Source organism: Entelurus aequoreus, linkage group LG10 (genome assembly GCF_033978785.1).
Source record: "Entelurus aequoreus isolate RoL-2023_Sb linkage group LG10, RoL_Eaeq_v1.1, whole genome shotgun sequence".
Lineage (NCBI taxonomy): Eukaryota > Metazoa > Chordata > Actinopteri > Syngnathiformes > Syngnathidae > Entelurus > Entelurus aequoreus.
In genome coordinates, this window is record NC_084740.1 from 37,000,781 (window position 1) to 37,028,060 (window position 27,280).

The following is a 27,280-nucleotide window of genomic DNA, read 5'->3' on the forward strand; positions in this document are numbered from 1 at the left end:
CGAGGAGTACTGCGCAATGGGCATGCGTATAGGACCCGGCCGCGCCATTTTGGATCGTCCTTCTGCAATAGCTAGCTGTTTCAAGCTTCCTACATTTCTTTATGATTCATTCAATCATTTTCAAACAAAGTGTGGATAACAGAGAGTCGTCCTCGTGTTTGAATTCTATTCAAGATCGGTCTTCGTCTGGGGAATGGACGGAGAAGAGGACGACTTCATGTCTGAGAGCCACTCCGGTAAACACTTCTTGTTTCCCACAGGACAAGCTAACCTGTTTGGCTAAAAAATAACATTTATAATAACAATCAAATTACTTTGATTATGTGCTTAAATGTGACTTCTTAACCGCCTCTAAAAGTTCTAAAAGTGATCGTTACAGCAAAAGAGTGACTAAGTAGTTTGAAGTTTTTAAACACCCGTTTAGTTAGGCAACTAAAACACTGCTACAATGTTAACAACTGATAACACATTGTAACTAAAACACTGCTACAATGTTAACAACTGATAACACATTGTAACTAAAACACTGCTACAATGTTAACAACTGATAACACATTGTAACTAAAACACTGCTACAATGTTAAAAACTGTTAACACATTGTAACTAAAACACTGCTACAATGTTAACAACTGATAACACATTGTGACTATAGGGCAGTGTTTTTCAACCTTTTTTGAGCCAAGACACATTTTTTGCGTTGAAAAAATCCGGAGGCACACCACCACCAGAAATCATTAAAAAAACGAAACTCTGTTAACAGTTGTCGCAATTGTTGGATATGAATTTAAATCTACATTTCTTCTTGAGCTAAAGGCCTACTGAAATGCAATTTTCTTATTTAAACGGGGATAGCAGGTCAATCCTATGTGTCATACTTGATCATTTCGCGATGTTGCCATATTTTTGCTGAAAGGATTTAGCAGAGAACATCGACGATAAAGTTTGCAACTTTTGGTCGCTGATAAAAAAAAGCCTTGCCTGTACCGGAAGTAGCAGACGATATGCGCGTGACGTCACAGGTTGTGGAGCTCCTCACATCTGCACATTGTTTACAATCATGGCCACCAGCAGCGAGAGCAATTCGGACCAAGAAAGCGACGATTTCCCCATTAATTTGAGCGAGGATGAAAGATTTGTGGATGAGGAAAGTGAGAGTGAAGGACTAGAGGGCAGTGGAAGCGATTCAGATAGGGAAGATGCTGTGAGAGACGGGTGGGACCTGATATTCAGCTGGGAATGACTAAAACAGTAAATAAACACAAGACATATATATATACTCTATTAGCCACAACACAACCAGGCTTATATTTAATATGCCACAAATTAATCCCGCATAACAAACACCTCCCCCCTCCCGTCCATATAACCCGTCAATACAAATCAAACACCCGCACAAGATACTCAATCCCACAGCCCAAAGTACCGTTCACCTCCGCAAGGTTCATACAGCACATATATTTCCCCAAAGTCCCCAAAGTTATGTACGTGACATGCACATAGCGGCACGCACGTACGGGCAAGCGATCAGATGTTTGGAAGCCGCAGCTGCGTACTGCGTTACAAATACAAATTAAACTAAATGCTTATGGCAACATTCTGGTTGCATACTCACGGTACCGCGTCTGCGTATACAACTCAAAGTCCTCCTGGTAAGAGTCTCTGTTGTCCCAGTTCTCCACAGGCCAATGGTAAAGCTTGACTGTCATCTTTCGGGAATGTAAACAATGAAACGCCGGCTACATGTTTGTGTTGCTGCAGCCGGCCGCCAGTACACCGCTTCCCACCTACAGCTTTCTTTTTTGCTGTCTCCATTGTTCATTGAACAAATTGCAAAAGATTCACCAACACAGATGTCCAGAATACTGTGGAATTTTGCGATGAAAACAGACGACCTAATAGCTGGCCACAATGCTGTCCCAAAATGTCCTCTACAATCCGTGACGTCACGCGCAGGCGTCATCATACCGAGACGTTTTCAGCAGGATATTCCGCGCAAAATTTAAAATTGCACTTTACTGATCTAACCCGGCCGTATTGGCATGTGTTGCAATGTTAAGATTTCATCATTGATATATAAACTATCAGACTTCGTGGTCGGTAGTAGTGGGTTATTTACTTTTATTTACTTTTTTAAATTCGATCTCAATTCTGTACACTGCTGCTGGAATTTTAATTTTCCTGAGGGAACTCTCCTGAAGGAATCAATAAAGTACTATCTATCTATCTATCTATCTATCTATCTATCTATCTATCTATCTATCTATCTATCTCTATCTCTATCTCTATCTATCTATCTATCTATCTATCTATCTATCTATCTATCTATCTATCTATCTATCTATCTATCTATCTATCTATCTATCTATCTATCTATCTATCTATCTATCTATCTATCTATCTATCTATCTATCTATCTATCTGTTTCAGTAGGCCTTTAAACCATAACCAACCATGCATCAATATAGCTCTTGTCTCAAAGTAGGTGTACTCTATCTATCTGTTTCAGTAGGCCTTTAAACCATAACCAACCATGCATCAATATAGCTCTTGTCTCAAAGTAGGTGTACTGTCACGGCCTGTCACATCACGCCGTGACTTATTTAGAGTTTTTTGCTGTTTTCCTGTTTGTAGTGTTTTAGTTCTTGTCTTGCTTTAATGTCTTTTTCTCTTTGTTTGTATTTTCCTGTAGCAGTTTCATGTCTTCCTTTGAGCGATATTTCCCGCATCTGCTTTGTTTTAGCAAGCAAGAATATTTCAGTTGTTTTTATCCTTCTTTGTGGGGACATTGTTGATTGTCATGTCATGTACGGATGTACTTTGTGGACGCCGTCTTTGCGCCACAGTAAGTCTTTGCTGTCATCCAGCATTCTGTTTTTGTTTACTTTGTAGCCAGTTCAGTTTTAGTTTTGTTCTGCATAGCTTCAATGCCTTTTCTTAGGGGCACTCACCTTGTGTTTATTTTTGGTTTAAGCATTAGACACCTTTTTACCTGCACACTGCCTCCCGCTGTCCCGACATCTACAAAGCAATTACCGTATTTTTCGGACTATAAGTCGCTCCGTAATATACGTTGCACCGGCCGAAAATGCACAATAAAGAAGGAAAAAAACATATATACGTCGCACTGGAGTATAAGTCACATTTTTGGGGGAAATTTATTTGATAAAATCTAACACCAAGAATATACATTTGAAAGGCAATTTAAAATAAATAAAGAATAGTGAACAACAGGCTGAATAAGTGTACATTATATGAGGCATAAATAACCAACTGAGAACGTGCCTGGTATGTTAACGCAACACATAATGGCAAGAGTCATTCAAATAACTATAACATATAGAACATGCTATACGTTTACCAAACAATCTGTCACTCCCGATCGCTAAATCCCATGAAATCTTCCACCCCGGAGTCGTCTCAGGTATGTCCTTTCTTTCTGCTGCTCGATTGCCGTTCTCTGTTGCCTATTTCACTACGTCCAGCTTGTAATCTGCAGTATATGATTTCCTTTTCGGTGCCATTTTAGTTCAGCCCTTCTCAGTTTTTATAAGTTACCGCCAATGTTGATGTGATCCATTTTTATAGCTACGGCAGTAGCATATAGCATATAGCAGTTAGCATCCCATGACCCACAATGCACTTCTGCCATGACCCTCCCCCGCCAAATTCGTATTGGTTGACGTGTGAGTGACGATTGCTGACATTTGCTTCGTCTCTTACGCTAATGAGATAAATAATATTATTTTATATTTTACGGTAGTGTGTTGATAATTTCACACATAAGTCGCTCCGGCGTATATGTCGCACCCCCGGCCAAACTATGAAAAAAAACTGCGATTTATAATCCGAAAAATACGGTAGCTACCGGCCGCCACCTACTGATATGGAAGAGTATTACACGGTTACTCTGCTGAGCTCTAGACAGCACAGACACTAAACAACAGCACATAATTTACAGACTATAATTACTGGTTTGCAAAAAATATTTTTAACCCAAATGGTAAATGGTAAATGGGTTGTACTTGTATAGCGCTTTTCTACCTTTTTTTTTTTAAGGAACTCAAAGCGCTTTGACACTATTTCCACATTCACCCATTCACACACACACATTCACACACTGAATAGGTGAAATTAGATAATCTCCCACAACACACCAGACTGTCTCACGGCACTGTGCCGTGAGATACACAGTGGTTGAGGTACACAGTGGTTGAAAAACACTGGTGGGGTATTGGACCGAGTGAGATTTCCACTCTCTAACAGTTGATTTGCCATGTGGTAATTATTCAGTAATATGAGAAGCTGAAAAAGTGAGAAGTTAATAAAAAGAGTTTTCATCCACAGATGATGGAGGCGGCACTCCAGTTCTGGATGAACATCCAGCATCGGACAGTGAGGACGTGAGCAGCAACAGACATCAGTCTGAGGTCAGGGTTATTGATGCATTCCTGGATGATTTCATGAACGTTTTCTTTTAATAGCAGTTTTGACTTAGGAGATGTGCCGTACCTACTTTTAATCCAACTTTTTTTTATTGGCATTTTCAAATACAGAAAAAAGTGCAAGTCGAAACAGTACAATTTTAAAGTCAGAAAATTCTTCACACCCTTTCCCTTAAAACCCAAATCCCCACCCACCCTCCCACCCCACTCAGGTCACACCAACAAGGGACATATGGCACAATCATATAACAAGTAAGACGACAAAGACAGACATCCTCACATACACACACACATACGAGGCCAGAGACAGACAAACAGGCTGAAAGGAGAGAAAGGGAGGAAATAAAATAAAAATAAAATAAAATACAATTAAATTAAAATAATAATAATAAATAAAAAGGGAGATTATTCCTCATCTGCGTCTGGGGATAAATCAAGAGAGTTGACAAACAGCAAGAAAGGACTCCATGAGCTTTCAAACGCTTGAGCCGAGCCTTTTAGCGAAAACCTAAGTTTTTCTAGTTTTAGATTGTAGAGAACCTCTCTAATCCATCGGCCGTGTGATGGGGGACGAGCCAGCTTCCAATTAAACAAAATCAATCGCCTGGCCAGCAAGGTCGTAAAAGCAACAGCGCGTTTTAATGATACCGGGCACATGTTATCGGGGCATACGCCAAAAATGTCTGATAATGGGTTGGGGGGAAAGTTTTGACCGTATGCTTTCCCGATCGTGTCAAAAATATCCTCCCAAAAGGAACATAATTTAGAGCAGGACCAGAACATATGGACATGGTCGGCCGGAGATTGTTTGCATCTATTGCAGGTATTGCTAACAGTGGGGTAGATTTTGGATAGTTTGGAGTTAGTGTAATGAATTTTATGGATTACTTTGCATTGGATGAGATTATGGCGGGCACATATTGAGGAGGAGTGAACCAGTTTCAGGGCAGAGTCCCAGTGTTGGTCGGATATGTTGGTATTAAGATCGCTCTCCCACGAGGCTCTTATCACTGATAGAGAGTTTGGAGCAACTGAACTTAAAGAGGTATATAACACAGAGATACATTTTTTATGATTAGGGCTCAACGATAACAATGTATCTATAAGAGTTTCCGGAGGACGATTCGGAAAGTGTGGGAACTGTTTCTTTACGAAGTCCCTCGCCTGAAAAAAACGAAAAAGGTGGGAGTTCGGCAAATCGTATTTGGAAGAGAGTTCAGTGAAGGATGAGAACACTCCGTCTGCATAGAGGTCTTTCACAGTGGTGATGCCATGATCGTGCCAAGTCATGAATGCGGGGTCAGTACGGGAAGGTTTAAATAATTGGTTTTTAAGTAGCGGGGTCAATATAGATGGGCCCTGAAACCCCAAGTGTTTACGTAGCTGGTTCCATATTTTAATGGAGTCGATACAATGGTGTTTGCGCCTTCAATTTTAAATGGGAAAGGGAGTGATGAGCATAAGCAAGAGTGCAATGAGGAGTGTGGGATCGCCGTTTCGAGGGATACCCAGGCCGGGAGGGTCTGAGAGCCTCCATCCATCCAGTATAGGAGTTTCTGTACGTTAGCCGCCCAATAGTATTGTCTAAAATTGGGGAGTGCAAGCCCTCCCTCAGATTTGTGGGATTGTAGGACCGACTTGCGGATTCGGGCCGATCCGGCCCCCCATAAAAATTTGGATATTGATTTGTCTAATTTATCGAAAAATGATTTAGTAATAAATATGGGGATATGTTGAAAAAGGTAGAGGAATTTAGGCAGAGTGATCATCTTGATCAGATTGATCCGGCCGGCGAGAGAAAGTGGTAAAACAGACCAGCGGGCAAAGTTCTTCTCCATCTTTTCAATTAGAGGTAAAAAATTTGCCCGGAGCATATCAGACATAGCCGGAGTAATAAGGATTCCCAAGTAATGAATCCCGTCATGTGCCCATTTGAATGCTGCTAAAGATCGTGGTAACTGTTTAGCTAAGGAATTAATCGGAAACAGCTCACTTTTTTGGTAGTTAAGTTTGTAGCCCGAGTGTGTGCCAAACCGCTCCAGAATGTCAAATATTACCGGGAGCGAGCTAGCAGGGTCCGAGATGTACAAGAGCAGGTCATCCGCATAAAGCGAGACTTTGTGTAGCGTGTCCGACCGGGTGATACCTTTAAAGCCTGCCTCCGCGCGCAGCCAAAGAGCAAGGGGTTCTATCGCAATAGCAAACAGTAATGGAGACAACGGGCAACCTTGTCTAGTGCCTCTTTTAAGAAAAATTGGGGCGGATAGTGTATTATTTGTACGTACCGAAGCTACCGGGGACGAGTACAAAAGTTTAACCCAGAGAATGAAATCCTCATTAAAACCAAACCGACCCATCGCTTCAAATAGATACTCCCATTCAACCCTGTCAAAGGCTTTCTCCGCATCGAGGGATACTACCACCTCCGGGGTCGAGGGGTTTGGAGAATGGATAATGTTTAGGAGGCGCCGAGTGTTGTGTGAGGATTGCCGGCCTAGCATAAAACCTGTTTGATCCAACGAGATGATAGAAGGCATCACCCTTTGGAGCCGGAGAGCGAGAACCTTGGATAGAATTTTTAGATCTACATTTAAGAGCGAAATTGGTCTATAGCTGCTGCAAAGCAGGGGGTCTTTTTCTTTTTTTAGGATGAGAGAAATGGTGGCCCTCGATAAGGTTTCTGGGAGGCGATGCTGCAGAAAAGCTTCATTATACATGTCTCTTAGAGCCGGAGCAAGAACACTGGAGAAAGTTTTGTAATATTCTGCACTAAAGCCATCCGGGCCGGGTGATTTATTGCTCTGTAATGATTTGATGGCTTCCGTAATCTCAATGACACTAATGGGCTGGCCCAGGCCCCTCGCAGCCCCACATTCTATCTGGGGGAATGTTGTATCGCTAAACAGTTCATCTGAGGAAGGGGGGCAGTCTGAGGTATATAATGTTGTATAAAATGCAGCAAATGTTTCATTAATCTTAGCTGGATCAGTATGTAGTTCTCCTGTGTTAGAGCGAATAGACGTGATTAGTCTCGAAGATGCTTCCTCCCTGACCCGGTGGGCTAAGAGCCTGCCAGCTTTTTCCCCAGATTCAAAAAATCGTTGTCTGGATTTGAGCAGTTGTAATTTCGCTCTATTGACAGACATAAGGTCAAAGTCAGTTTGTAGGCGAAGGCGTTCTTTATATAGTGTCGGGTCTGGGTTTGAAGCGTACTTATCGTCAAGATCCTTAATCTTGCGGAGCAGCTCAGTGATTTGAATGGTCTCTGTCTTATTTAGGTTTGAAACAAAAGATATAAGTTGACCTCTAATATAGGCTTTAGATGCCTCCCACAGTATACCTCTTCTGATTTCTGGCGAGTCGTTCAGTTCGAAAAAACACTTAATTTGATCTTGTAGGAAATTCTTATAGCGGTCTTCTGCTAATAAGGCTGAGTTGAATCGCCATTGTTTAAGGGGTCTAGGTTGAGTGTCCATATTGATGTCTACTGAGGTGGGGGCATGATCCGAGATTACAATACTATGGTAATTACATGTTTTGGTTTTGGAAAGTAGTCTATTGTCGAGAAGAAAGAAGTCTATCCGAGTGTAAGTGTGATGTACATGGGAGAAATAGGAAAATTGTTTAATTGTAGGGGAGGCATGTCTCCATGGGTCTGTAAGACCTAACTGTTTAGCGAAAGTATCAAGTGTTTTAGCTGAATTAGATAAGGGAGCCAGTTTGTTAGATGATCGATCCAGTACAGGATCCTGTACCAGGTTAAAGTCCCCGCCCATAATGATAAAATGGTTTCCAATGTTCGGAAATGATGTAAACAGTTTAGTCACATAAGAACTGTCATCCCAGTTGGGTCCATAAACGCTAGCGAGTATGACTGGGGTGCCTTGCAGCTTTCCGGACACAATAATATAACGACCAGCCGGGTCTGCTACAATTTGATTGAGTTCGAACGAAATATTTTTACGAATAAGGATAGCTGTGCCCCTGGCCCTTTCGTTGAATTTTGAATGGAAAATATGGCTGATCCAGCCTCTTTTAAGTCGTGAAATCTCTCTGTTGCGAAGGTGGGTCTCCTGAATGAAAAATATATCTCCTTTGAGGTTTTGCAAATGGGTCAAGACCCTCCCTATTTTAGTGGCGCTCCCCACTCCCCTCACATTCCATGAAACAAATCTAAGTGTATTACTGGCGCTTGTCATACCTCACCATGTCCAACTAGGAGAGCAGAACGGGCTGATGTATACACGCGGGTCAGGAGGGGGGCTGATGCATGATAACTGGAAACTGCAGAGAGTACTGGTAAGAGGGGGGGATGAAACAGAAGCGTGAGAGGAAGGAATGAGGAGATAAACAAACCCATAAAAACACATACATATAGAAAACACAACAGACTCACACACATACTCGCAGACACAACAACATACAACAATGCCAGGTGGGTTAAACCTGGGAACCACCTACAGGGCCATTGTCCCAGGACCTGAGAACCCCATTGTCGAAACTGAACCTTAAGTGTCCTTTTCACAGCAGTGCGCTGTCCTCGCGCCTGCGTGGACGTATCCATATCGGCTTCCGGTTTTTTCCACCTCCCGAGACCAATAGATTGGCTCCAACTGAGTCAGAACATTTTAAAGTGCATCAAAACTGCAATATATTTCCTCAAGAAACATAGTACCCAGTACTAAGATAACTTCAGAAAGCGAGAAAAAACTTATAAAAGTGTAAACAACTCAAAAAACCTATAGCAACCTAAAGTACAAGTGGTGCCATGTACATATACATATATACACACACCTATATACATATGTATACATACATACACACACACCCATGCATGAACGTGCATACCATCATGGGTGTGTGGGTAAGGAATAACAGTAACCAACCAAGAGATAAGTAGGTCAGCGGTTAGGTCAAATACCAACAGAAAAAGTTAACCACAGTGTAGAAATATATATCTATTAGAACATGTTAAATAAATGTAAAGGGGAGACCAAATAATTTGCGTGTCGATGTAGCGAAATAAAACATAATTACCAATATTGCGGGTTGTTTAAACAATGCTGATAAATGTATATTAACCAGGTTAGCTCTAGAATGTCAGTATAATATATTAGCTGAAAGGTTAAACAAAGAGTGAATGAAAGTGGATCCAATGAGTGACCACCCAGATGTAATATTCACGGTCAGGCCTGGAGTTGGCGATATGTTAGGATGGTTAACCGTGATAAAGCAGGCAATGATTGTTAAGGTTGGTGCCGGCAGTGTAGGCTCCAGACATGGCTGCAGTTAGCCAAGCTAGCGCCGTCCTGCCATGCACTGTGGGATAGTCACATCGTATCAAACAAAGTTTCAATAAAGTCATACCAACTGAGATTACTCTTTTGAATGTTCTTGGCTGCGTTGATTGTGGGATTTGACGAAATCTTGGGCGTCTTTGAGAGATGCGAGTCGTCGTCTCTTTCCACCTTCGGTTGAAACCATTAGCTTGGCCGGATAGTGGAGTGCTGGTTTGAGGCCCAGATTGTAGAGATCCCTCATGACGTCCCGGTACACGGCCCGCTGTTCCAGTATTTCAGGGCAGTAGTCTTCAAAGATGTGTATCGGTGAGTCCTTGTACTTTAGTTTGCCCCTGCGTTTCCGAGCTTCCCGCACCACCAGCTCCCTCGTCTGGAATCGGTGGAAGCATATCACGATAGCACGCGGTCTCTCACCGGGGCCTGGCTTTGCTGTTAGCGAGCGGTGGGCACGGTCCAGCTCCGGGGTCGACGACAGCGTGTGTTCACCCAAGACTTCGACCAGCAGTTGAGAGAAGAACGTTGTTGGGTTTGGACCTTTGATGTTTTCGGGTACGCCGACAATTCTTATGTTGTTCCGACGACTTCTGCTCTCCAAGTCTATTAGCTTAGCTTTTAGCCTCGCGTTCTCCTCGGTTACGAATGTTAGCTTGGTGTTCATAGCCAGCATATCCTGGCTGGTTGTGTCGGCAAACAGTTCTAGTGAGGAGAGACGCTTCTGGTTTTCCAGAAGTGTGGTCTGAATACAGTCCAGCGTGTTGTTGAGTTTGGAAAAGGCGGAGTTAAACTCCGACGAGAGAGAAGTCTTGTGGTCCGCTAGCATTGTAGTTAGCGTAGCCATGATGGTACTTGCCGCCAGATCCTCCTTCCTTTGCTCCTCCTTTTTGGCTCTGTTAGACATTTTCTCATTTAGCGCGAAAAGGTATTAGTACTATTAAAACGTTAGTAGCAGTTACTGCATTCAGTTGAGCTATACAGAATGGTAGGAGTGAAATTTGCGGGAGCGTGAAAAAAGTGCGACTACTCCATCTTGTCGCCAACCGGACTGCCGTACCTACTTTTAAACAAGTGGTGTAATTGTAAAATGTACATGATGTTAATGTCACATGACCAAATGGTTATGTCAACAGGACGAGGGCAGCAATGACGAGGACGCGTCCTACAAAAAGCGCCGGGATGACAGCGGCTCGGAGAACGATGCCCGGCCGGCTGTTGACAGCGACTCCGAGGCGGAAGCTATCGGTCGCCATGGCAATGAAGGCAGCGACTCTGAAGCAGAGGCGGCGAGGCCTGCCGACAGCGACGATGACTCTGTGGGCAAACGCCGGATGAGCATATCAGACAACGAGGAATCATCGCCGGTCAAACACGCCGCCTCGGACAACGAGTATGGGGGGGCGCCGTCCCCTGTCAGGCGCAGGGGAAGCAGCTCGGACATGGAGGTAGTGGGAGATGCCACCAAAGCGGCCGCAGACAGCGATTCCGGTGACGAGGACATCAGAGCAAAGTCTCCTAGTCGCTCCTTCAACGCTGACAGCGATTCTGGCGACGAGGACTTCAGAGCAAAGTCTCCCAGCCGCCCTTACAACGCTGAGAGCGATTCCGGAGACGAGGACTTCAGAGCAAAGTCTCCCAGCCGCCCTTACAACGCTGAGAGCGATTCCGGCGACGAGGACTTCAGAGCAAAGTCTCCCAGCCGCCCTTACAACGCTGAGAGCGATTCTGGCGACGAGGACTTCAGAGCAAAGTCTCCCAGCCGCCCTTACAACGCTGAGAGCGATTCCGGCGACGAGGACGCCAAACCAAAGTCTCCCAGCAGCCCCTTCAACGCTGACAGCGATTCTGGCGATGAGGACGCCAAAACAAAGTCTCCTCGTCGCCCTTTCAATGCTGACAGTGATTCTGGCGACGAGGACGCCAAAACAAAGTCTCCCAGCCGCCCTTTCAATGTTAAGAGCGATTCTGGCGATGAGGGTGCCAAAACAAAGTCTCCTGGCCGCCACTCCAATGCTGACAGCGACTCTGGTGACGAGGACGCTAAAGAAAAGTCTCCTCGCCGCTCTTTCAATGCTGACAGCGATTCTGGAGGCAAGAACGCTAAAGCAAAGTCTCCTGGCCGCCACTCCAAAGCGGACAGCGATTCTGGCGACGAGGACGCTAAAGAAAAGTCTCCTCGCCGCTCTTTCAATGCTGACAGCGATTCTGGAGGCAAGAACGCTAAAGCAAAGTCTCTTAGCCGCCACTCCAAAGCGGACAGCGATTCTGGCGACGAGGACGCTAAAGAAAAGTCTCCTCGCCGCTCTTTCAATGCTGACAGCGATTCTGGAGGCAAGAAAGCTAAAGCAAAGTCTCTTAGCCGTCACTCCAAAGCGGACAGCGATTCTGGCGACGAGGGCGCTAAAGAAAAGTCTCCTCGCCGCCCTTTCAACGCTGACAGCGATTTTGGGGGCGAGAGCGCTAAAGCAAAGTCTCTTAGCCGCCACTCCAAAGCGGACAGCGATTTTGGGGGCGAGGGCGCTAAAGCAAAGTCTCTTAGCCGCCACTCCAAAGCGGACAGCGATTCTGGCGACGAGGGCGCTAAAGCAAAGTCTCTTAGCCGCCACTCCAAAGCGGACAGCGATTCTGGCGACGAGGGCGCTAAAAAAAAGTCTCCTCGCCGCCCTTTCAACGCTGACAGCGATTCTGGGGACGAGGGCACTAAAGCAAAGTCTCTTAGCCGCCACTCCAAAGCGAACAGCGATTCTGGCGACGAGGGCGCTAAAGCAAAGTCTCTTAGCCGCCACTCCAAAGCGAACAGCGATTCTGGCGACGAGGGCGCTAAAGCAAAGTCTCTTAGCCGCCACTCCAAAGCGAACAGCGATTCTGGCGACGAGGGCGCTAAAGCAAAGTCCCCGAACCGCCCCTCCAAACCTGATAGTGACTCGGACGCTGAGATGCCGACTCGACGCAAGGCGGCGCGCGTTGACTCTGATGACGAGGCCGAGAGGCGGCAAGGGAACGCTGAGGGGGAAAGACGGGGCAAGTGGAAGGCTGTGATGAAGTCAGACAGCGAGGACGAGGGGGACGGGGGCGAGCAGAGGAAGGCCACCACAGGAAGTGATGTCGAAATGCAGGCGGCGCACAGAACCTCAGACAACAGTGACGATGACGAGCAGCCAGGTACAGACCTCAGAACAGTTTCATTCTGCATAACAATAACAAGTCTCTTCCAATTACAGGTTGCTATGTCATATATATGTCTGTAAGAAATATATATATATATATATATATATATATATATATATATATATATATATATATATATATATATATATATATATATATATATATAAGTTACTGATTGGCAATACCCAATCAATAACTTCTTGAGTGATTGTATTTGCAGTGAAGAGGAAGAAGGCCATCCTATCAGACAGTGAGGATGAGGAGCAGACAAACAAACCAGGTGAGACCAGAGTGAAGAATTGAGTGCGCACACACAGACTGAAACACACATTGTGACGTCTGCTCCTTAGCCAAGAGGAGTCGGGCCGTGTCGGACGACGACAACTCCGACAGCGACGCCGACTCGGGGGGACCCGATAAAAGTATGGCGGCCAAACTGAGAGAGTTGGGCTCTGACAGCGGCAGCGATGAGGACGACAGGTCAAAGGCCACCGGCGAGAAGAAGGACGAGAAGGCGTTGTTTGGTAGCGACAGCGACTCTGAAGACAACGAGGAGGAGTGAGTACATGTTGTACTGGAAAAAATGTCCCTCTTGTAAAGGGTAAAAAAAATTAATACAAGTTATTTTTGCTTGTAATGACAAAAAAATCTGCCAATGGAACGAGCCAAAATTGTCTTGGTAAGATTTCTTAAAATAAGACATTATTTTTAAGCTTTAACAATTCTAAAGTGATCTTGAAATTAGCAAGTAAAACATATATTTACTAAGACTGTGAAGTTTTGTGCCTTTTAACAAAGTTGTGATGCTCAAAAGTAGTATTTTTTTCCTCAGATCTGTCGCCTAAATACTATTCAGGGGATTGTGACTTGTATTAAGTTTGTTTAGATAATTTAGAATAGAATAGAAAGTACTTTATTGATCCCTGGGGGAAATTCAGCACCACAGTTCGCTTACAATAAACACTTAGGTATTTTTTACATGTGAATAATATAAATACAGTCTATTATACAGCATTATTCACATGTGAATAATATAAATACAGTCTATTATACAGCATTATTCACATGTGAATAATATAAATACTAAGGGTGCAACGGTACGTGTATTTGTATCGAACTGTTTCGGTACGGGAGTTCCGGTTCGGGGGTTCCGATTCGGTTCGGAGGTGTACAGAACGAGTTTCCACACGGACATATTAAGTAGCGTAACGCACGTTGTGTAAACAATGCACACCGAGGCACAACAAACGGCATGCTAACAGCTAACGGGCTACGATAGACTGACCATACGTCCTCTTTTCACCGGACATGTCCTCTTTGGCGGAGCTGTCAGGGCGGAGTTTCTTAAATGCCTCAAATGTCCGGCATTTTGAGTTAGGGTTGCGTGTGTTTTCAATGTACGTTCAGGGTTAAGAAGGGGTAAAAACAAAACAAATTGTGCGCGCAGCAGCATTGGTGAGGGAGGGGCAGAGACAGAGAGAGCGAGAGAGTTATGATAAACGCGCATGCGTCGCCAGGCTCTGCTTTTTATCCATAGATTTATCAGATTTAATTTTTTATTATCTATAGCAGGGGTGTCAAAAGTGTGCCCCGGAGGCCATTTGCGGCCCACAGCTAATGTTTTAAAGGCCCACGGCACATTCTAAAAATACTATTAAAATAAACAAAAACATAACAAAAGTGAAATAAAAAAGCTTAAGGGTTCAATGTAATTTAGAAAAAGTTGCAATGTTGACTAATAAAACAAAGCTGTTTTTTTTTTCTTTCAAACTGTCATTGCTCAAAACATAATATTGAATCAAAATCAATGTTATTATGAATTATTGACCTATCCAAGGTTCTGATTACTTCACATCAAATATTCCTCCAAGAAAAATATTTTTGTTGGAAGATGTTGCAAATTTGGTAAATAAATAACCCAAAAATTTATATTTTGTTGTTTTCTTACTGTACCGAAAATGAACCAAACTGTGACCTCTAAACCGAGGTACGCACCGAACCGAAATTTTTGTGTACCGTTACACCCCTAATAAATACAGTCTATTATACATTCAAGTACAGTCAAAAAAGAACATATGCATTATACAGTCTGATAGCTAGATAATTTGAATAGAAATTAGAAATATAAACCTGGTGAGATTGTGACTTTTTCCAGTGTAGGGCTGCACAATTTTGTGGAAAAAACCTAATTGGGATTTTACTCTGCAAAATTGCGACTCTATTTGCAATAAAAAAAAATGTATGCATTTAAACGTTGTTAAACTGTCAATGAACATATTCTTGTCTCAAGGTACCACACATTAAAACTATGCAATCATTAACTTTAAAAAAAATTTGGCTTCATGCAGACAGACTTGGAGCTTTTGTCTACATCAAGGGTGTCAAACGTAAGGCCCGAGAACAGAGTTTAACCAGCCCGTGGGATGAAATTGCTAGGTAAAAAAAAAGAGCCAAAATTTTTGAATGATAGAAACTGCTGTTGTAAATGTGTCCAGTAGATGTCGCAATAGCAATTCTTTGTATCTCTGTAGATTATGCTATATATGTAAAAAATTAAACCACATGACGTTAGTACATCAGTACATCCTGTAATTTGATTTTGATTTTTTTTTTTTAATCTTAATAGATTGAAAATTAACACCAATGAGTTGACTGATAAACATATCACATAATTACATAATTTATTCAGAAAGTGTGAATAACGACAAATAAAGGTGGAATACTATTAACCGCAACATGTAAGTGTAAAAAAATTATTCAGAAAAATTATTCAGAAAGTGTGAATAACGACAAATAAAGGTGGAATACTATTAACCGCAACATGTAAGTGTAAAAAAACCAAAAACCAACATTATGATTTGTACACTTTCAGAATGTGCTTGTTCTGATTTTAAACAAAGAAAACAATCTGAAGTTGTCTTTATTTTGAAGTTATCGTGCTGGGATTTTACCAGTCTGGCCCACTTGGGAGTAGATTTTTCTCCACGTGGCCCCCGATCTAAAATGAGTTTGACACCCCTGGCCTACATCGTGCTCTTAAAATAATCGATACAAACTATACAGTGTTTATAATGTAATGTAATCATAATATATAATACTAGTGTAAGTAGCCATCTAAGAAGATATGATCTTATTTGTCTCTACTGTAGAATTGTTTACCATTATCCTGTAATTGGAAGGTAATAAACTTTATCCTAAATAAATAAACAAATAAAACAATTTATTGGACTAATTTCTATGAGCAAAATGTTCCTTAAAAAAATATAAAACTTCTTAAAGTGATTTTTTTTCTTAGTAGGAAGAACTAGGTTGGACGCTGTGTTTTTGTTTGTGGCCAAATGCCATCATGGGATCATGGCATTCTCGCTGGTTTGTGTTGATGGACTCATATTGCCATTAGGGATGTCCGATAATATCGGCCTGCCGATATTATCGGCCGATAAATGCGTTAAAATGTAATATCGGAAATTATCGGTATCGTTTTTTTTATTATCTGTATCGGTTTTATTTTTTAAATTTTTTTATTAAATCAACATAAAAAACACAAGATACACTTACAATTAGTGCACCAACCCAAAAAAACTCCCTCCCCCCATTTCTTTCTGTTATCAATATTCTGGTTCCTACATTATATATCAATATATATCAATACAGTCTGTAAGCACACATGATTGTGCGTGCTGCTGGTCCACTAATAGTACTAACCTTTAACAGTTAATTTTACTAATTTTCATTAATTACTAGTTTCTATGTAACTGTTTTTATATTGTTTTACTTTCTTTTTTATTCAAGAAAATGTTTTTAATTTAGTTATCTTATTTTATTATTATTTTTAAAAACTACCTTATCTTCACCATACATGTCCAAAATAGGCATAATAATGTGTTAATTCCACGACTGCATATATCAGTTGATATCGGTATCGGTTGATATCGGTATCGGTAATTAAAGAGTTGGACAATATCGGAATATCGGATATCGGCAAAAAGCCATTATCGGACATCCCTAATTGCCATCCAATTTGAAACAGAAATATTCCCACAACGGGACATTTGGCTTTGTATTTTTTTCCCTCCAAATTTGGGGAGTCGCAAGGCTCTCTGTCTGGGCTTCTAATGTGAGCTGTCTCGCCGTGTCGCTCTCCGCCCACAGAGACAAAGAGGGCTCACTGCGTTCAGTTAATTTCTACTGTGAAACGAACGCGCTCAGGAGCTGAGAGCGATGCAGAGTGAGACCTCTTTCTCCCTGTTTGAAGCGAGGAAGAAAATGTCTGTCACTGATGACGGCGGAGAAAAAACGCAATCGCACTAATTAAAACCTTGATGTCGATATGTTAAATTAGCATTGTTAGCATCGTCTTAGCATCTCTCAACTTGGACCTCTGCGTGTCTCCCAGGAAAATGATTGCCGACATCTTTGGAGAGTCTGGAGACGAGGAGGAGGAGGAGTTCACGGCGAGTACTTTTTCCCCGTGACTCATTCATGACGCGGAGCGCGTGCGGATGTTAACAAGGGAAGTGATGGCTTTGTGTGTGCAGGGATTCAACCAGGAGGACCTGGAAGGAGACAAGGAGGAGGCCACACAGAAGAAGCAGCAGATGCAAGAGGATTCTGATTCTGACGAGGGCGTCGAGCGCGGCGGCAGCGGCCACGAGTATAACTCACTCCGAACACGTCTATGTATGAAAAGGCGCTGTGTGCTGATTTAACTCTTTGTGTGTGCGCGTGCAGCACCAGCTTCATGTCCGACTTTGACATCATGCTCGCTCGCAAGAAGGCTATGAGCGGCAAGAAGAGGCGTCATCGTGACGGCGGGACATTTATCAGCGACGCCGATGACGTAGTCAGCGCCATGATCGTGAAGATGACCGAGGCCGCCGAGGTCTGCCTGTCAAAATAAAAGCACGAGCGACAACGTGGCACTTCCTGTTACCAACCGACTCTCTCCTCCTCCTTGCAGGAGGACAGAACGCTCAACAGTCAGAAGAAACCGGCGCTGAAAAAGCTGACACTGCTGCCTCAAGTGGTCATGCACCTGAAAAAGTACGATCTTCCTTTCACCGAGTGGGCGAGGTCACAAGAGACCGGGTCCAAACCTTAACTCCTCTTTGGATGTGTTGTCCCCCAGGCAGGACCTGAAGGACACGTTCATCGACAGTGGCGTCATGTCGGCCATCAAAGAGTGGATCGGCCCACTTCCTGACAAGTCGCTGCCTGCACTACGAATCCGGGAAGAGCTGCTCAAGATCCTGCAGGAGGTGAGTGCAACAACGGCGTGTACTGAAAACAGTCTGGTGTGTGAGTGACCAGGGGAGCGGACAAAACCCTGGCACACACACTTTTTCACGGCAAAGTTGGGATGTATCAAGAGTGAACTGAGCGTGGAAAAATGGCGTGCCTCACACTAGGGCTGAACAATTCACCAAATTTTAATTTCGATTGTGGCTTCTCACCATAATGAAAATATAATAATCGGGGAAAAAACAATTAATGAGCCGCGCAAATTCCAGAGCTTGTGACGGTGAAACAAATGAGGAGCGAATGAGTGAAAAAAGAGCATGAATACGAGATGCTTGGGATGTCACCATGGTTGCTATTTTTTATTTGACACAACGCTAGTATGCCTAATCAATATCACTAAACTCAACAAAAAAGTAAGCCATACGATCGGAGTCACATGCAAAATAATATCTGGGAAACTGAGTGAAATGTTGTCATTTTGAAGACACATTTGTTTGGGAAAATCCCGACACACTCCACCGCTTGGTTCTGAACTAAACAATCCATTTCAAAATGGTCACTTGAAACAGCGACTAAACTACGGAGCTAAAGCTAACAAGAACAATCCATACTCCCACAACACATCCCATCTGCTTGTGTTGTGAACAACATCATGGATGTAACATCAATGTACAAACAGTGGTCGCAACTTGAGAGGCGCTTTCTTTGTTTTAACAGCCTCAAATCGCCTCTTTACCCGTCAAACTGAGAACAGCAGCAAAGCACACTTCCACCCCTTCACAATAATAGCGCAGTCCGGTCTGACTGCGCTAACAAAATAGAGGTTACAAAAAAGTACCATACACAAGCATAATGTACTTAAAGCACTTATTGATACATTTAGACAATTATGTTTTGACTTAAAATACTGGTCAAATCTAACCAAAAATGTATTGCACCAATAAATGTGAAGATTTTTGCATTTAATTAACAAACATTTTATTTTACACAAAAAGTACATACTCTATGGTGGTAAAAAATAAGTGTAAAAGATTAAAAAAACCTGAAATAAAAACAGTTAAAATGGAAGAAACTAATTTTTTTTTTTTATAGTGCTGTTGTTTTTTTAAATGATAATAATACATTTTACTTATAAGGCGCCTTTCTGGGCACTCAAGGACACCGTACAAAATCAAAACAATAAAATCAATTGGATAAAAACAACAACAAAGATCGATAAGATTTACAATGAATAAGCAGTCAGGAATAGGTGTGTTTTGAGTCTTGATTTGAAGAGGGATATTGAGTGTAAGTTACGAAGGTCTGGTGGTAATGAGTTCCAAAGATGAGGGGCAGAGCGGCTGGAAGCTCGGGCACCCACGGTGGACAGTTTAAATAAGGGGACAGTGAGATGGATGAAGAGGATCTTAGGGAACGTGAGGGCGTGGCGACATGGAGCAGGTCGGAGAGAGGTTATGGATAGCATAGAAAGTGAGGAGAATTTTTTTTAAAGTGTATACGGTGTTTGATGGGTAGCCAGTGGAATTGCTGCAGAACAGGGGTGATGTGCTGGATTGAAGGGGTTCTGGTGATTATCCGGGCAGCAGAGTTCTGGAGAAGCTGAAGTTTGTGAGGGAGACCGAACAGGAGAGAGTTGCAGTAATCCAGGCGAGAGGTGACAAGGCTACGGACTAGCATGGCAGCAGTATGTGGGGTAAGGGATGGGCGAAGTCGATTAATGTTTCGTAGATGAAAGTAAGCAGACCGGGTAATGTCAAGATCGGCTGTATGAGAAGCTAAAAGAGAGGTGTGTGGGCGTGTTTAGGAGTTAAAATAAGTGCATGTTTGCGGGTCTGTTGGTCATTCTCCGGGTGGGGGTTTCACTGATTTTTTTCTAATATTTTCGTGATCAACCGGGCCCCAAAGATAGCGATTGACAGGTTGTTTTGGTCTTATTGAAAGTGGGAGGGAAAAAGAAAAACAATAGAAGCCACTTTTAAACTATGCTCCTGTAGGGGGCGCAGTGTGGGACTATGGGGGGAAAAACACTCAGTAAAGCATAAGAAGTTTTGTTTTTTTAATTAATAATGTCGTCAAAATGTTTCAGTGTGTTTATAAGTAGTTCTTGAGCACATTAAACAATACATTGATCATTTTGGTCACAATAACGTGATATGAAATGTTCGTATCGTTACATTCCCAGTGTGTAACAAGTAACTTGGTCTCCCTGAGCTCACATGAAATCTTTCATGCGAGCACAATCTTTAGCCTGTGAGGGCTGGGACACAGCTGTAGTAAAGATGGGTTGGGCTGAGATGGGCTTAGATCCCATCCCACGATCGGACATCTGTATTTATAATTATATTTATATATTTGTCTCTTTCAAAAGTACAGATTAAGCACCCGTGTCAATCATTATGTCACTGATACCCTAGCCATGCCCACTGACACAAACGGTTGTTTTGTCGTCGTGTTCGAACTCCCAGCTGCCCAGCGTGAGCCAGGAGACTCTAAAGCACAGCGGGATTGGTCGTGCCGTCATGTTCCTGTACAAACACCCCAAAGAATCCCGATCCAACAAAGACCTTGCTCTCAAGCTCATCAGTAAGCGGCCTTCATACTCTAAAGGAATGTTCCTAGAGAAAAGGAGAAGTACCAAATATACGTTGTGTTGCGTCCAGACGAGTGGTCCCGGCCCATCTTTGGCCTGACGTCCAATTACAAGGGAATGACCAGAGAGGAGCGACAGCAGCGGGACCTCGACCAGCAGATGCCGCAGCGCAGACGACTAAGGTAGCCTACTGGCCTATTCCATATCTTCACCTTGACCTCTCTTATATCCTCCACCACAAGAGCTGACGTCTTTGAACTTTGATTGGACAATCTGGCGTCACATGTCTGCCAGCACCGCACAATAACATTGTCTTCTTCATCACGCTAACCAGCTAGCTTCGTGCTCCTGGCATCTCATTGGTCACCTCCATCATCATCTTTGTTTCATGCTAGGGCTGAACATTTAATGGAAATTAAATCACAATTTCGATTTTGGCTTCCCACGATCATAAAAGTATTATAATCGAAAAAAACGATTAATGATCGATAAGATAAGAATATTTATTGTCCTTGCACAAGCATGCACAGTACACCAGTTCAACGAAATTTTGGGCATGGATTCTCTCCTCATTGCAGAACAGGTAAATGATAAGACAATTTTGAAATAAATATAAGAATATATATGGAAAAGGGAAAAAAAAAGAAAAAAAATGTAGAAGAAATATATACAAATAAACTGGAATCTAATTTATATTAGTTATATTAACAGCAGATTATCACACCAGGTATTTTACACACACAAAAGTATTGCACTTGTGCCTGAAATGACACAGTCACATGTGTGTATTTAAGAGGACCATGGCCCGGCTTTAAAAACTGTCCCTCAGTCTATTTTATAATGGGCGAAACTGATGAGGAGCGAACGAGTTAAAAAAAGAGCACGTCTACTAGAAGTTTGGGATCTCATCATGGTTGCTCCTTTTTATTTGACCCAGTGTGAGTATGCCTTATCAATAATCACTGAACTCATCAAAAAAGTTTGGCGCATGATTGTAGCATTCCTGTAACCACAAACGGAATCACAGAATTGGTCAATAAATCGTAATCTGCTGTTAAACGCAGAATATCAGGGAAATTGACATAAATGTGAGTGAAATGCCGTCATTGTGAGGAGAAGGAACGTTTGTATGGGAAAATAATGTGTCCGATAGTGCTCATTCTTCCCCTAAACACTCAACAGCCCCGTTCTGAACTAAACAATGGGGAGACGGCCACTAGAAACACAGACTAAACTACAAAGCTAGAGCTAGCAAGAACAATCCATACACCCACAACTAGGGATGTCCGATAATGGCTTTTTATCGATATCCGATATTCCGATATTGTCCAACTCTTTAATTACCGATACCGATATCAACCGATACCGATATCAACCGATACTGATATGTACAGTTGTGGAATAACACATTATTATGCCTAATTTGGACAACCAGGTATGGTGAAGATATGGTCCTTTTTTTAAATATTAATAAAATAAGATAAATAAATTAAAAACATTTTGTTGAATAAAAAAGAAAGTAAAACAATATAAAAACAGTTACATAGAAACTAGTAATTAATGAAAATGAGTAAAATTAACTGTTAAAGGTTAGTACTATTAGTGGACAGGCAGCATGCACAATCATGTGTGCTTACGGACTGTATCCCTTGCAGACTGTATTGATATATATAGATATATAATGTAGGAACCAGAATATTAATAACAGAAAGAAACAACCCTTTTGTGTGAATGAGTGTAAATGGGGGAGGGAGGTTTTTTGGGTTGGTGCACTAATTGTAAGTGTATCTTGTGTTTTTTATGTTGATTTAATTAAAAAAAAAACAAAAAAACATACCGATAATAAAAAAAACGATACCGATAATTTCCGATATTACATTTTAAAGCATTTATCGGCCGATAATATCGGCAGGCCGATGTTATCGGACATCTCTACCCACAACACATCTCGCCTGCTTATGTTGTTGTGAACGTAGCCTAAAGTCGTCTCCACACTGTCAAGCTAAGAACAGCAGCACACTTTCCTACTCCTTCACAATAACAGCGCCGTGCACAACATCCGCTCTGACTGCGGCAACAAAATAAAGGTTTCTAAACATACTTTACACAAGCATAATGTACTTATTGATACATTTACACAATTACCATATTTTTCGGAGTATAAGTCGCTCCGGAGTATAAGTCGCACCGGCCGAAAATGCATAATAAAGAAGGAAAAAAACATATATAAGTCGCACTGGAGTATAAGTCGCATTTTTGGAGAAAGTTTATTTGATAAAACCCAACATCAAGAATAGACATTTGAAAGGCAATTTAAAAATAAATAAAGAATAGTGAACAACAGGCTGAATAAGTGTACGTTATATGAGGCATAAATAACCAACTGAGAACGTGCCTGGTATGTTAACGTAACATATTATGGTAAGAGTCATTCAAATAACTATAACATATAGAACATGCTATACGTTTACCAAACAATCTGTCACTCCTAATCGCTAAATCCCATGAAATCTTATACGTCTAGTCTCTTACGTGAATGAGCTAAATAATATTATTTGATATTTTACGGTAATGTGTTAATAATTTCACACATAAGTCGCTCCTTAGTATAAGTCGCACCCCCGGCCAAACTATGAAAAAAACTGTGACTTATAGTCCGAAAAATACGGTATGCTTTGACCTAAAATATTGGTCAAAATTGTCCAAAGATGTATTGTACCAATAAATGTTAGGATTTTTGCATTAAACTAACAAACATTTTATCAAACTTTATGTGTATTTTGTGTTACTATTATTATAACCATTATAACTTTTTACTTGTTTATTCGTTACCAATTTCTATCCGGTTGTTTATATTCAAACTTGAGTTTTAGCGGTACAATAAATACTTATGTTTTCAAATTAATGATTAATCGTGTTATTAATTGTGATTTTTGCCATAATCGTCCAGCCCTACTTCATTCTGTCCTTAGCACACATGTTCTAGTCTTCAGTGTCTCCTTTCCTCTTTTTCTTTCATTTCCCCTCCTCCTCCTCCTCGTCCTCCCAGTCAGCCTCAGCAGGCGGAGAGGGCGCAGGAACCAGACGTCTTCTCTCCACCAAGCAGGTTCTCTCATCAAACGCATGCTTGCAACCTGTGACCGGTCTGGTTGTTCTTCTTCCTTCTCCTGTTTTAGTCGTTCAGAGTGGGCGTGGTCAAATCATCAGTACAAAGTTTAGCAGAGACAATGCAAGCTTCTGCAGCCTTTGCGTGGTAGTTTAAAGCCCCCCGCCCCTTTTAGGCTGAGATGAATAGCAGGTGTTGCATGTTAACCAACACGCATGCTCACCTGTCCAACGTGTCAGGATAAAAGGGACACGGGGGTAGCTTAGGGTTAAAGAGAAAATAATCAGAACCTTCAGAGACATTCATTGTTGGTTCCGGAATGTTCTGGAAGGTGTGTGATGTCATGTTGGCTGCTCTGCGGTGACCAGTAACAATAACCGCATGAGAGGTTGGACCTGAGGAGCAGGTCCTGGTTCAGTGGACTGGTCAAGTCCCTATCATGACGCTGACCTCCTCCTCTTTGTCTCCTCAGTTCTGGAGGTCAGACGCCACGTCGAGACCTGGAGAAGCAGCTGACGGGAGAGGAGAAGTAAGTTGGATAGTGTTGCCATGGTAACTGCTGACTCGCGTGTAATTCAATGAGAGGTCGAAAAAAACGCAGTTCAAATTGACATGAATATTGTTTAACTTTGTGTGCGGTCCACAGAGCGCTGCGACCCGGAGACCCAGGCTTCTGTGCCAGGGCTCGCGTGCCGATGCCCTCCAACAAAGACTACGTCGTGCGACCCAAATGGAACATGGAGATGGAATCCAGCAGGGTAAGTGGTCAATCTGAACGTCTCCTCGTCGATCAAGGTGTGAAAAGAAACAAAGTAATGAAACACAACACACTACTGTGGTTGTCTACCCCGGATTTCCGCTGGATGTGCAATGGCTGCGGAGGGGCGGCAGACTCTTTCCGTTTCCATTCGAATCAATGTGTCAGTTTCCACCAACGGTGGACCCCTTGCTTATGGCACGGCAATCCAATGCCTGTGCGGTACCACGTCCCTGCAAGCGATGGACTGAATGTCGGCCGGGACGATTTTTGGCATTTTGACTTATATCGATATTAGCCTTTTTTTTATTGATATTGGCCGTTTTTTGTTTTTTTTTACATACAATTACAACAGAACGACTTTAGCAGATACAATACAACACACGTATGATACCAGTATTTAGTATTAAAAATTGTGATAAGTAGAGAGTAAGTTAGTAGTATCAACCAGTGCTCCTTTCTGCTAAGCTGGCTGCACAGGGTTCCTCACGAGGAAAACCTTACAATGTTTTAAATCCATAAACCGCTATTAAATGGATTAGTTTGCAAGTTATTGTGATGTAGTAAAATCTCATATGTTTACCAATTTTCTGGATATCTGCCATATTTTGAAATGCAAATGTTGATGCTCCTCTTGGACACGTGATAAAGGTGTTTGTGATAACTCCTAAAGTTTTTGGCGCTAAATTAACCACAACATTAGCTCCGCATAAAATGTCATGTCCGACGTTTCCTCAAAAATAATGTTAAAAAACAACGTAAAGCCTTATGCAGCTGTAACTGACGTATACTATTCATGTTTAGCTAAGTTTTCCTGCAAATTTCGGTTATCGGCCTCCTTGACTACTAATAATTGGTATCGGCCCTAAAAAGACCATATGGGTCGATCTCTCATCTCTGCGCTAAATATACAAAGAGTTTGTATTTTTGACGGTAGTCACAACATGGCAGATTACTTTCGGCTAAAATCTGCTTGTGTTGGACAGGAAGTCATGCACAAACACAAAATATTTTTTTACTTTCAAAATGAAATAGTCCGTGCGCAAGGCGAATCATATTTTACACTTTGAAACGTCCTATTTGTCAAAGGTTTTCCTAGGTAATTTCACCTCGTTGACATAATTGGATGAGGACATGCTGATTCTGGAGTTCCAACATCAAATAATCATATTACAGTCATATCCTGGACAGCTATTTTGGAGCCGTGCATGCACAGTGCTCGCCAGGGATGATGTTACTGTTGTGGTATTTGCTACGAATACAAAAATAAAGTACTCGTTCGGCAAGGCAAAACTGTCGTCTTTTCCACAAGTCAAGTCGGTGCCGTCACAGATGACCGCCAACGGGTAATGATGGACGGAAAAGCTTGAGACGTTATGCGGTGTTGCCGTTCATCACCTGTTATGTATTTTCGATTGCAGGACAGAGTGTATTTGTTTCTATTTATTTATTTATTAGCCTTTATTTAACCAGGTAAAATCCCATTGAGATCAAAGATCTCTTTTCCAAGGGAGACCTGGCCAAGAGGGCAGCAGCAAGGTTACATTAAAAACAGTAAACAAATACATAAAACATCACATTTACGACATTAAAACTTGCTCACATAACACATGTGCATACAGACAAGGTAGACTGCAATCCTTTCACAGAAGCTTTAAACTCATTCAACGTAACAAGGGTTTGAAGTTTAATATTCGATTGTAGGTTATTCCAAGCCTTCGCTGCTGAAAACCTAAATGCTTTCTTGCTCAGTTCAGTTCTTACTTTGGGGACGACAAATTGCAGAACATTCGTTGAACGAAGGTTGTGACTTCCTTTCTTCTCCTCTGGAAGGACAGAATAAGCTGTTTTTGTTTTAATTACTACAACTCCACTTATCACTTGAGCATGCGCGAATTTGTGAGATCTCGGAAAAGTCTGCACCACTTAACTGCATGGCGGGGCCCCAACAATGCGCATCAGAACGGCAGTGAGGATTGGTGGACGGCAGAGGGCGGAGACTTTTTGTGGCGGTGCCGTTGAATAGCAATTACGCTTCCAGTGGAATCCGGGTGTCAGTCAACAAGATTATTTACAGAACTTCATACTTTCTACCGTAAATTACGGACTATGAGTCGCTACTTTATTCACACGCTTTGAACCATGCAAATTATAAAATGGTGCGACTAATTTTATTGGGTTTTTCTTTGCGAATGGCCATAATGTTTTGTGTTTAATAGTTTTCATTAAACCCACGCGGAGACACTGAAATGGGGTGTTATTGTTTGTGCTATGGCGCCATCTTTTGGACAAGTTCGCTCACTGCAGGTGTTGCGGGTTGGAAATGTACTTTTTGTTTTAATGCCTTGAACCAGAAGTATAACCGTCCGTAGTGTTTCTGCTCGAAAGGATTCTTTATTCACCACTTCAAGTTTCACAATTTAACTAAAACAATTCTTACTTACTAAACCGTCCCATGTGTGATGTCGGTAGGAGTGTTTTCATGCATATTTGTACATTTGTATTTAGCATTAGCTAATATGCTAACATGTTTACAAGTGTCTGTGTTAGTATTTTTAACTTACAATGGCATTCTTTTTGTATTGTTTGTTTCACAAATCCACCAAAACGTCACCGTGGAGTTATTCAGTCTGTTTAACTGATTGGAGAGCTCGCTTCCGCATCTAGTGGGTCCATGACGA

At 42.1% G+C, this 27,280-nt stretch overlaps 1 protein-coding gene across 1 annotated transcript in view; it reads left to right on the forward strand.

Moving 5' to 3' along the window:
* The first annotated feature begins 6 nt into the window (after positions 1-6).
* The window catches only part of LOC133658552 (protein IWS1 homolog), a 29,241-nt gene continuing 1,967 nt past the window's right edge, over positions 7-27,280 (forward strand). Inside the window, exons 1-14 of the mRNA XM_062060716.1 lie at positions 7-236; positions 4,346-4,428; positions 10,871-12,899; positions 13,126-13,185; positions 13,256-13,463; positions 17,302-17,359; positions 17,444-17,559; positions 17,637-17,787; positions 17,866-17,948; positions 18,034-18,163; positions 20,612-20,729; positions 20,807-20,918; positions 24,315-24,371; positions 24,489-24,600. Coding sequence (XP_061916700.1) covers positions 194-236; positions 4,346-4,428; positions 10,871-12,899; positions 13,126-13,185; positions 13,256-13,463; positions 17,302-17,359; positions 17,444-17,559; positions 17,637-17,787; positions 17,866-17,948; positions 18,034-18,163; positions 20,612-20,729; positions 20,807-20,918; positions 24,315-24,371; positions 24,489-24,600 — 3,360 coding nt within the window. The 5' untranslated portion in view covers positions 7-193. The remainder of the gene's footprint in view (positions 237-4,345; positions 4,429-10,870; positions 12,900-13,125; positions 13,186-13,255; positions 13,464-17,301; positions 17,360-17,443; positions 17,560-17,636; positions 17,788-17,865; positions 17,949-18,033; positions 18,164-20,611; positions 20,730-20,806; positions 20,919-24,314; positions 24,372-24,488; positions 24,601-27,280) is intronic.